At 39.6% G+C, this 12,296-nt stretch overlaps 1 protein-coding gene across 1 annotated transcript; it reads left to right on the top strand.

Annotated features, from left to right (window-relative positions):
• Positions 1 to 1,258: 1,258 nt before the first annotated feature.
• On the top strand, positions 1,259 to 11,588 carry IFNG (interferon gamma). The gene is made up of 4 exons (XM_078655893.1): positions 1,259 to 1,484; positions 6,246 to 6,314; positions 8,744 to 8,932; positions 10,523 to 11,588. The coding sequence occupies exons 1-4, from the start codon at positions 1,359 to 1,361 to the stop codon at positions 10,655 to 10,657; spliced, it is 519 nt and encodes a 172-aa protein (XP_078512019.1). The 5' UTR covers positions 1,259 to 1,358; the 3' UTR covers positions 10,658 to 11,588.
• The last annotated feature ends 708 nt before the right edge of the window (positions 11,589 to 12,296 follow it).

The raw sequence follows: 12,296 nt of genomic DNA, 5'->3' as shown, positions 1-12,296 counted from the left end.
TATTCTGCAGGATTCGAGTGTTCAGAAGAATCTCATCTACCCACACGCATTCAGATTGCTTTGCACCTGATATGCCAGATAGCACAAAGTTAGGGCATGTCCTCCACTACAGTCTTTACCTGACTTGTGTCTTAAATGCAGCAGCATTTGTTGACTTATCTAAAATACTTAGAGGACAAAACAAAACAGAACACAATAACATAACAGAAAGTGAAATTACAACAGAAACATACCAAGGCACAACACAAGAAAACGCAAAACAACCATCGGACAACACAAAAATACATGCCAATATTTGGATATAGGCAGGAGGGAGATTTTGAACAAATCTCCCTGTTGACTTGTCTTGAAGTGGAAGCACTTTTAACAGGACGAAGGTAAATTAAAGCAACTGTCTGCCACCTGAACCAGGTCTAATGGCAGGTGTGCATGAATAATACACTGCAGTAAAGCAGCACAGATATACAACAACACAATAAACAACACATCAAAACAAAGTGCAAAACAACAAGTATGCACAAATATTTTTATCATGTGTTACCACTGCCATAAACCTGCGTTTTAGTATGGCTGTAAAATGGTGTTGCACTAAGCACTCCTGTACATGGTAGCAGGTAAGTGTAACAGAATAACTTATCTAGGCCAGAGCATTTTGCTTAAAAGAAGAGGACAAATGCAGCAGTTTTTTTGTAATTTACCAAGAGCACAACCTGTGATTTCCTTGCTGTTTAATGCCCTTTGGGTACCAAGCTTTGCTTCTGACCAACCCATTAACATCTTGTGAGACCACATATGCCGCTGACATGAACAGAGCTTCCCTTCCTGCTAGTTCTCAACCACGACCACAAGAGCGAAGGTATTTTTTTCTTTCATTTTGAAGAGCGGAAACAGCCTCCTTTCGCATGGACCGGTGAGCTCGCTGGAGAATTTCCAGCGCCAGACCACAGCAAAGTGAGACAATCACTTTCGAAGGATTCCCTGACCACACTCTGGAACTGGGGTGGCACTGGGCATGTCATCAAATGTGGCTCCCCTCTCACCCAGAAAATGGTGTCATTTAAGGGAAACAAGAGTGAGGCAGGAACCCCACAAACCATACCTGTCACTAAAACCTCGCGCACATGTCACGCCTTTCTGCCACCATCGCCTCTTCTGCAAACCTGTGAAAGTGTCGTCACTCTGAGGCGTCAAAGCTACCCAAGAATCGAGTATAAATACCACGTGCAGTGAGGCTGAAAGACACCAGTCTTGCAAACAGCCGGGGTGACAAGTAGACAGAGTGGCCTCACTCGCCCATACTCCCTGCACAGTTCCCATCTCGCTGTTGCCGCTGTTTGCAAGTTCAACCACAAAAGACCATGGCCCTTCGAGCGTCTGTCATCTTCCAGTGCGTGCTGATTTTTTTTTGCATTGGCTGCTGTGCTTCCTACCCACTCAATTTACAGACACTGAAAGCGGACTGCGCGGCCCTCATGGAGCACTTTGTAAGTACACATCTGTATTCTTCTCTCCATTGTATTTTCATCTTGAGCTGAACTTACTTGCAAATGTTTCTGCTGCCATACCTTCTCGTTAATGCCTTTCTTAACTCCATGGAAGACACTGTGAATTACCTTTCTTTCGGGGAGACCGGGTGCACATCTGGCTTTCTCAACAATTAATGACAATCGCTGACTTGAAAGAAGAGTTAAATAATTTTAATATCACACAGTCTACTGATCTCTAAAATGGCATGAATGCATATGTCGAGCCTCATATATCAAACGCACTAATGTATATTTGCATGTATATACTAATTGATATATCCCTATGGTTTAATAAGTTATACACACACACACACACATCTATATATATATATAGATGTGTGTGTGTGTGTGTATATTTGTATATAATGCAGGCAATAAGGTTCCTTGTTGTCATGATCTGTGGTACAAAACAAGAGCCCGTAACTAAAGTTAGTTTGATAAGCTCTATCTGGAGAGGTAGCTCGCTTTCTGTGTAGCAGTGCCCATATATGTATGTATGTGGTATTAATATACCACAAACATAGCCAAAAGGTAATGCACGGCTGTACAGGGCCAAAGTCAAACACAGTCAATGTGTGATTGGTGGGGAAGAGGGTTTTTAAGAGCAACAGTGGATTGTTACTGCATCATGATGTAATGGTCATTTGTCTTCTGCTTTTCCCTGAATTTCAGTTGCTTTGGGGCCTAATGTCGTTCAAGATCCTGGTTGCATAAATGGAAAAAGGCCTGTTCCCTTGTATTTTTACTTGTTTGTCTCTAGTCTGATAGTGTCTTGGCCGCAAGTGTGCCGCAACCCACCAGAGATGGCTAGTTTTTAAATCAGATAGGGGATAGGTGCTGATTGTGATGGCTTTGTAGAAGATGCAGCTGGTTTTGAAGGTGGTGTAGGCCTGCAAGGGAGGGTCAGTAGACTTCCATCAGACTCAGCAATACACACTTACCTTTGAATCCATTACAGAGGCTTCTGCTGGCCCTTCTATGACAATACGATAGTGGCAGTTCACTGAGCATATATACTCATGACATGGGTATGAACAATAAGACAACTTTGTCGAGCCAAGTGCCTTCACAACATTATTTTGAAATCAGCTTTTATCTGTTTACCAGTTATATTTTTGTCCTATATTATGATGAATAGAACCGGACAAATTCAGGCTCTATTCATTCCAGGATGTCTGAAATAAGTATTTTGGTGTGTGTCATCAAGTGAACTTACAGTGTGTCATAGGTGTATTAAAATTACTCCCAGGCCTGGGAGTAATTTTAGTAATGCCAGAGTAATCAGAGTAATTTCAGTAATTCTGCATTACCCCATCCATTTTGAACATGAAGGAGCACTGTTGCGCTACGAAAATAGCGCTAAACGGAGAATAACTCTTCTTATGTAATTCCGCAGAATCTCATGGAATTGTTTGGTAATTCAACCTGATTACGAGTTACACCCACCCCTGGTTGCTTTGCATGCAAATGTAGGCTCGTCCCAGCTCTCAAAATATCAGCACTGCGAAACTTGTGTACCATTGTGTGGGTCATAGCAAAGTCATTCGTTGTACGGTGCAAAACTTCAGACTGCCTTGCAATTTGCTAACTCACAAGCTTCTGTTCTCGAATGACCTTAGGTAAAAAACGTCAATTGTTACACATCTTATTGCAACGAAGCTGCAGCACACATAATGCCACTAGAATCCTTCACAGTGCATCTAGACTCTCACAACATGACTGCACTCTTCAAAACTACTCACAATGAAGCTTAAACATTCACAATGAAACTAAACTAGTCATGATGTGGCTAGACTACCCACAATAAAACTAGGCTACTCACAATGAAACATGAAACCAGGCAACCCACAATGAAACTGGGCTACTCACAAGGAATGTATATTGATCCCAGTGAAGCAAAGAAGTAACTATGGCGAGGCAAGAGTAGACACAAAGAGACAAAAATACATATTATGCTAGAATCTACATACCCACTGGTCTGAGTACCAACACTGAGGCTATATAAAGTGAGGTTAGAATGCTTAGAGTAATACAAGAATATATACATGACTTCAAAGTACAGACAATGAAGTCATGAAGCGAGAGACCTCACTGAGGATTTAAGACACAGATAAAGAACCCAGAGAGCAGAAGAATTACTACAGTGCACGCAAATATGCTTAACTACCCAGTACAGAACAATGATTCGCAATTCAAGAGGGAGGTGAGTGAACATTTGCAATGGATTGTATATTCTATCCCTAAATACGTACAGTGTATTGTGCCATGGCACCATGCTTGATGACATTTTTAGAGGTCATTCTTAGCTTTTCACTTCCTTCATTGGTTGGGGATTCATGATTGGTAAGGAGTCCATTGACTGGTGGCCTGCGGTTATAAATGTTTCTGCCTGTGAGCTAAGAATGATTGCACTATTGGACAACTCCAGGACCCGTATGAAATCAGAATGGAAGGATGCTTGTCACTAACCTGGCAAGTCCTAAGAAGCCCATGCAGAAGAGGTTTGGTGCATTAGACATGACATTCCATCTTGTATTATACATAACACTTGCAATTTGACAGCCTTCCTAGATTGAGATTTCAAAACAAGCACAATCTTTAGTCCTGTTGGCTGCGGCAGCAAGAGCCCTGTGGTCAGTTCCTTAGTTGATTCACTGGGAGAAGATGCACTCATCAAGCCACCAAAGTGGCAGGTAGTGGCTGATTTGTGAAGACAGGAACCTTTTCCAAGCTCAGGACACTGAAATATATATCTAGGTTTTGACTTTTTATCTTCGAACGTGGAGCTGTGCTCAGCAAGTCTTTCATTCATGGGCTTGATGGAGAGACGAGTTGTCTCATGCCCTACCTGCATCTGTGTACAGCCGCACATCTCTGTACTCAGTCGGGGGCCTTATGTAGGATAGAGACAATGGCTGTTCCCATTACAGTCCTCAGACACGTGAATCTGCAGGACAGGTCCCGTCAAGATGGTGCAAGTCTGGGCTTCTCAATTCTAGTTCCTTATTGGAAGGAATTTGCCTTCCTTTTGGCCCATCATTCCCACATCCTGCAGACACTACTCTAAGCTACAACTGTTGGGGAGAGTTTTCAGTTTATTTGCCCATTATGATGTGGTTCTCAAGTCCATCTTTTGTCTTGCATGTACAAAAGTGCACATTACTTATAAAGTAGACTATTATAGTTTCCAAGAGAGTAAAAATGAATAAATACCTAAAGAATATATTTTAACTTTGATAGATGCGCGCATCATGCTTCTTTGGTCTACAAATGTCCTGGCCTACTCCTGATAACACCGTCCTTTGACATTAAGCTTTGATCTCATTTACTGGGACACCATAGGTGGATGGCGAGCACCTGCTTGCCATATAAGACTTCTCGATGAAAGCTAAGTGCATATGTATCTATGAAACCAATGACCACTGCTGCCTCTCAAAGGATATGGAGACAGTTAACACTGGTAAAGGTGCAACCTGGCACAAGAGGAGGACTGTGATGGGACCCATCTAAACATTTCCTGGAGCTCGACGGCCTCCTAGAGTATATACATGAATACGTGAAAAGTTAGCAAGCCAGAGGTTTTCTCAGCTTCCATTATACTGAGAGGAACATTCATACAATCTTAATAATTAGCAATCACAATGCTTCCAGCTCCCAGTGAGATTTCTTTTTTTAGTTCACACATTCGAGCATTAAATTAATTAAAGAATACAAATATCTGAAGTTTTAGTACATTTCCTTCCGTGTCTCTTCAAGAGTTGGAATTGCTTCTTTTTCAGAAAAACAAGTTAGAGTTAGCTTAAAAAAAAATGTTTCTGTAGAGAAAGATGCAGCTGTTATCCACCATGTAGTTTACATTAATCGACTGAAGCAGTGAGCACATCTGGGATTATACAAATCCCGGGGTGACTTTCCTTTGTTTCTGTCATTCATTTGTATGGTCAAAGAAATGAAAGAAAGATTGACTTGAAAGCAGACGTGCCAATGAGGCGGAAAGACAGGGATTGCTAAGGAATGGCAAGGACCTGAGCCGGATCTCAGGACGATTCAACGTGGTACAGTGGTGGAAAGTTAGTGACGCTTATAGGACTCTTTGTTTTGATGTACACAGTAAATTATTTTTTCGAAATGCTGCAACCTATGGTGCCAATGGCAGAGAAGCTCCTTGTAGCACGAGGAGACTACAATTAGGGCGCCATTTCTAGGGAATGAGGTAAGACTAATTAGTATCCTTGCAATAAACCTGTAATATAATTTAGCAACCTAACCGAAGTAAACATAGAATTTCAACTCAAATAGGACTCACCAAGCTCTAAAAACGACTTCAAAGTCATTGCTGATCATCAAAGAAACCTGATCAAAAGATGTTACTGCTAGACCATATTACATCCTCCATATTACATCCGCTGGCACTTGCAATATTGCCGAAGATAGGAATGTATGCTACGTTTGTGACTGAGTAAAGCACTCTCTAATCTTTAAATCAAACCCTTGGTCTTGCTGCATTAAAGTTACCTGATGTCATGTCACAGGCTTCCGACATCTGCTTTTTTTGCAACTTTAATTACATATTCTATATCCCATTGCTCTAACAATGGCTTTGCATGCCTCTTCTACTATATTGTGGCTACACGCAATACATATAGTGATTTCTTTTTATATTGGATATTAATGTAGACTTAATGCGCCGAACTTAAGGTTTGTATCTCTTTTTTTCAGATGTCCACTAACCCCAATGGAGCTAATGATGGCGCCATCTTCCAGAAAAAACTAGACACTTGGAAAGAGGTGAGGCACCAAGCACTTGTAGTGTATATATATATATATATATATATATATATATATATATATATATATATATATATATATATATATATATATATATATAAACCCAGCAGTAGGTATTTTTGTGAATTGCCATCTGACAATGTGTGCCAGCTTGAATGGCAAATATGAAAACAAATGCCTACTGTCTTTAACTACTACAACTACTACCACAAATAATATTGTTAATGATGTTAATAGACATGATGATATTAACAACAGAAATTAATCATTACTGGGTACTGATTTGCGCCTCCTCCATATCCTCTTCCCCATCTTGTTTATGAACATATTATACTTTGAGCCAGATTCACAAAGCCATTTGTAAGCCACGTGTAAGCTGAATTTACATGGCCAAATGGCTGTAATTTGACTTCTGAAATTCAAAAAATTTGAAAATGTTCTTCCGGTGACTGAGAGAGGGTGTTTGCACACTCCCAGATTCTGACATGCTTGTTGGTATTCACAAACTTATCCACAACCACGTCTCACCCTCGAAACACATGGAGATTTTGGGGCATATTATCAAGACCTGCGATAAAATTATTGCCGCTTTAGCGCCAGGAAATTGCCCCTAAAACGGCGATAATGGGCTTGATAAGATGTCATTGTGAATTCCCATAGCAGCCCAGGTTCTGGTGTTAACCTGGGCTGCTATGGAAATTCACAAGGGCATATTATCAAGCTCATTATCGCCGTTTTAGCGGCAATTTCCTTAACGCAGGTCTTGATAATATGCCCCTTACTTCTTTGAAAGGCAGAAGTAAATCAGTCTCCAGTTCGAGAATGTGCCTCACCACACAATGTAAAAAATTCTCTGCCTAGGGAATTGTACTAATGGAAAGGCACTTTCGTCTGTCTAAATGTACACTGCGTCCACAAACATGTAAAAATGTCTTTTTGTGACAATTCACAAAGCTTTTCCAACAGTACTCCAAAATGTGTAAATCTGTACCAACACAGGAGAGTACCTCTACAGGTGGATTTTTTTCTTAAAGAATGACTAGGCATATTATCAAGAAGGGCGTTAACATTATCGCCGCTTTAGCGGCAGGAAACTGCCGCTAAAGCGGCGATAATCTTAACGCCTTTTCTTGATAATATGCCCCCTAGTAACCTGTACTCTCATCTCACGCCAGATTGGCACATAACTTCGCTTGTGTTCATTCTTTGGCGATTGAGGCCCTTTTGATGTTCATTTTCATACACTTTTACAACAGAAACTGAACTACAGAAGCTTCGATCTAAATATCAATCCATGTCTGTAAGAAGTACAATTTCTGAATGTGAGTGTACATTCATTCTCTTTTCGAGAGATTTGTGGAGGAAAATCAGTCTTGCTTCTGTGCTTTCCCACCAATGGGGAAAGGCCTCGGGGACCACTGCCCGGGCATGGGGGATTGCTTCAGCCCTAAAAAATGATAAACCATTGGTCGAACAGAATACAATTTTACGGTGCATAATGATGTTTTTTTAACGTTAGTTGATGGTCATAGTGCTACATTGATGCATGCAATTGCGGAAGTACTGTTGAAATTAAAGGGGCATATTACCAAGGGCCTTATCGCCGCTTTAGCGGGAATTTTTCCCGCTAAAGCGGCGATAATTTTATTGCCCTATTACCTAGCTGTCGCTAACACCAGTTAGCGACAGCTAGTAGGAGATAGCAATCATCTTGGGGCCCACTTTGCATGTCAGCGATATTTATCACTAATGACATGCAAAGTGGGCGTGCCAAGATGTTAGCGACTGGAAACAGTCGCTACCATCGCTATCTCCTATTCCCTACTTTTGGAAATAATCGCGCTAAGCGCGATTATCTCCAAAAGCTAACACCTGCCCAGAGCAGTTCTTAGCTATGTTATCCAATGGTAGGTGGATAACATGGCTAAGAGCATTTGCTCGGTAATGCATGAATATCGCTGACTTTACAGCAGTATTCATGCATTCCGGCCGATTTTTATCGCTTAGGAGAGCAAGGTTTCTAAGCAATAAAAATAGGCGAAGCACGGCGATAAAATTATTGCCTCTAACCAAGCTTAGCGATAATTATCGCTTATTCTTGGTAATATGCCCCAAAGTTCACCATACAAGTTTAGGTATCTCCTGAATTGCAGTACTAAACTGCAGAGGATTGTAGTTGCTTCTTGAAACCTCTGGGTCGGTGGTGTCGTATTGTGTCTGTGGGCTTCAGTCACTATTTTTATCTGGCCTGTATATTTTATCTTGTCCTTTTCCATTGCACAATTACCGCCAAATTTCCAAAAACCCAAGTACAACTAGATGTAATTGAAACCAATTGTCACAGGTGAAGTGGAGTTTTCAAATAATGTACATTTTGAGATGACTTTTAAGTTCACATTCTAAAACGTTCCTTCTCAATTTCCTAACAGAAGAGCGTGAAGCAATTATTTCTCAGCCTGATCGTTGACAAATACTTGAAAATGTTTGGGTCACTCAAAATTGGGTCTGTGCAGAAGCACATCGACAACATCCGCGAGGAGCTGTCCAAAGCCAGCAAAGATGTGCTGAAGCCAGAGGAGCAGCTCATGAAAGACCTGCTGGATCTAAAGTCTCTTGAGGTAAATAAAGAGCATCTTTGGTGGTCTCCACTGATGTTGAAGCACACCTGAATAGAGCCATGAGCATTGAAAATTGTCAGCTGTGTCAGGAGGAGGTTTAACTCTGCAGTGGTGTAATTTCATCAAACGTAAAATGGTAGCTACATTGAGATCTCCCATCTCTTAAACCTTAACTGTGATATCACATGATGCAACTTCACATGACCATAAACCATTACACAGGGCATTTATCTTGTTTGTAGCCAGTCTTCACAGACTTTCCGAGGCTGCACCAAGTGAATAGTAAGTGATTATGATCAAGGACAAACTCTCCATACTAAACAAAACAGAAGCCAGGGGCATGCTTACCATGAAAAGAGTTGCCAGCGAGAGCAAAGCATGGGGCCAACCAGTCGATGTTGGCTGCAAACAGCATTTAGATAGAAAATGCAACCATTTGCTGGAACTAGATGGTGCCCAGGGTTCTGGGCCATTTACACATTTGTACTGTCAGCAACTTTATTGTGCTCTTTGGTCTGCAATGGTTTCATTGTAGAAAAGCAGATCATGCTGTTCCACTTAGGAAAGCGCATGAGCTCAAAGCATAGCGGAACCGCTCATTACTAAATACTATGGCACTGCGGCTGTAAGTTAAAAACCTTGGAAAATAATACACAGTGGCCTTTTTGTGTGGAGGTCTTTTAATCGCACAGGAGATTAGTGATGAGCTCAGTATGAAAATTAACATGGAATTAAATAATAGTTTCACATGTACAATAAGATTAGAAGTGCAGTTTCCTGATGTGGGGTGTTCTGTTAACCGTATCTCGGTTGGAATTTCAAACCACCTTTAATTTAGTTTATTTTGAAATCTTCCCCTTAGTAGTTTAGTAAATGTTGGGTATATTATGGACAATTGGCCAAATGGCGAGACTCTGGGCACGTTTTCACTCAGATCCACCATACGCTAAAATTAAGTGAAACATTTTTTTTGTTTCAGAAGAATAAAAAAATGTTATGTTTTTAGGCAAGAATTGTCTAGAGGAGATTCTCTCTACAGTGTGTTTAGAAGTCAGACATGTCCTAAGCATGTATTGCCCTTTGTCACAAGAACACCATTAAAATAAATATTCTCTATTAACTTGTGAAGACTTGAACAAGGGTTAAAACCTACTCTGAATTTGATGATACTAAATTAGTAATTTATTATTACAACAGTAAGTTAAAGAATGGGTGGATCCAATTGGATCTCACTTTCCAAAAGTGAGTTTATTTGAGAATAATTTCTATGGTCGTATGTGTAGGTAATTCATAATTGCATAACGGTATGTCTCTACTTCCATGTCTTATGCCACCTGACAATAATATTGCATTACCAACAGATCCCCATCAGATTGACCTAACCACTGTATTGAAGGGTGGTAAGGGTTAATAGATGTAGAGTTAAGGATAGTAATAATTTAATTACCCTGTATTGTAGTGTTTTGTTCGAATTTGTGGATGCAATATTGTTGTAGGTCGATATTATTGACCTTGATAGAGCATCATAAAACCTGCATAATGATTTCAAGTGTGTAATCTTTCATTTGACTTTTTTGACATCCATAAAAGATGGGAGACATCAAGGTCCAGCAGAAGGCCGCCATGGAGCTTTACAGCATCTTCCAGGAGATAAACTTGCTGAACAATCCCACGATAAAGAGGAAGCGAAACAAAGAGCGCAGAAGGAGAGGAAGCAAAAACTGAGTTGGGACATCTAGAAAACTACCACGAATATTGCTCTTTTTGTTAATTATACTGTCACTTTTGTTAAGTTAATATATATATATATATATTTATTGTATTTAAATTAAGATTATTAATTTATTTGAAAATCATTTTTTATAAAATTCCAGTTATCATCAATGTAGTTTTGCTGCTATTGCTAATTAATATCCTTGGTCTTCTGGATGTAATCCCCAATTTTCAATGTATACTATGCATTTACTTGAATACTGCACTGTGTAGCACAGTCCAAGTTCCTATGCAGTAGACGTACTGGTCCACCTGCATCTGGAGTGAATTATAAGTGACCATTTGCTTAGTCTCACTGTAAAAAATAGATCATGCCTCCACTGGCCACTTCTCATTATATTTATGTATACAAACTGGTGCTTTCTATTACCTCTGTATTTTGCATGTCTGCTTACTCTGCACAAAGCAGGTGCAACATCTGAGGTACATTTGCCAAATATTCTGTACAAGTGCCTTAATGGAGTTATGCATTGGTCTTACCAGCTGTAAACTTTGTTTTCTTATTAATGTGACTCCTCCACTGTCTATTTTGGGATGTTTACTTTGCAAATACAGAAAGTTAGCTGGTGATTTTCAGAACATTGACACTTTTGGTCACTGACATCATGGTTGATTATGTATGCCTACAACTGGTGACCCAAGTTAGGAAAACACTGCTTGAGTTAATCTCATCCCTGTGATGTCATCAACGTAGCTGAATTAAAACAGCAGGTTATATTGAGATTTTACATTATTTTCCTATTTATTGTTTTTCTTTTATTCATGTAAAAATATTAAAATATCAATGAGGTTCCCTCATCAAAATGTATACCATTCACTGGTAATCAAAATTGTGAATGAGATTTGTGAAAAAAATATTTTCATGAATTATAAACAATAAATATCTGAGTATTTTGAATCAAATATTGTTCAAGTTTCTACCTTAAATATCTCAAATGAGACAGAGCAACTAAAAAGTGTTTTTTCCACTTTATCCTATTCCCTATCAGGTAGACTTAGATCACTGTTACCAGCAATGAATCAACCAGAATTTTGTAAAAGGAGGTTTTAGCAGTGAAGGTCTTAGCATACCAAATTAGTATTCGGCCACACGCTGATACCCTTATAAACTTTAATGTTGGTAATCCCATTTGTATAACTGTATGGGGTGTATCCAACAAGGGGGTTAGATTGATGGGAAATTTTCATACTATAAACATAAGAAAACGTTATGTAAAGAAAAAGTTATATTAATTAATTTAAACTGAACTTTAATATATATCACTTCTTTATTCATGGAAAAGGGTCTCCTGCATCTATTTGGAACAGCCCTGCACTACTTTCTTATGGTCAGAAAAAAAAAAGTATTTTCTCTTCCCTTACAAGAAGAATACATATTCGTCTCAGGTTTTAGAGTTGCAGACATCACCTATTTAAGCGTTTCAGTCAGCCAGGTGTGTTGGTCACACCTAGTCTATTCAATGTCATGTCAACAGTGCTTGCTCATGCACCTGAATACTGTCCTTTGTTACTTTGTGGTCTCATTTAGGGTAATCTCATGACAGTGTAATACTTTGTACTAAAGCACCCATTTCAATATCTCATCCTGTGT

The sequence above is a fragment of the Lissotriton helveticus genome, chromosome 1_1 (genome assembly GCF_964261635.1).
Source record: "Lissotriton helveticus chromosome 1_1, aLisHel1.1, whole genome shotgun sequence".
NCBI lineage: Eukaryota > Metazoa > Chordata > Amphibia > Caudata > Salamandridae > Lissotriton > Lissotriton helveticus.
The sequence above is the reverse complement of the archived record's forward strand: the minus strand, read 5'-3'. Positions and strand labels throughout refer to the sequence as shown.

Excerpts from the sequence above, each read along its gene's own strand:
- IFNG (XM_078655893.1), top strand. The coding sequence starts at position 1,359 with ATGGCCCTTCGAGCGTCTGTCATCTTCCAGTGCGTGCTGATTTTTTTT. Across the intron at positions 1,485-6,245 it reads CGGCCCTCATGGAGCACTTT|ATGTCCACTAACCCCAATGG; the intron begins GTAAGTACACAT and ends TCTTTTTTTCAG. Across the intron at positions 6,315-8,743 it reads AACTAGACACTTGGAAAGAG|AAGAGCGTGAAGCAATTATT; the intron begins GTGAGGCACCAA and ends ATTTCCTAACAG.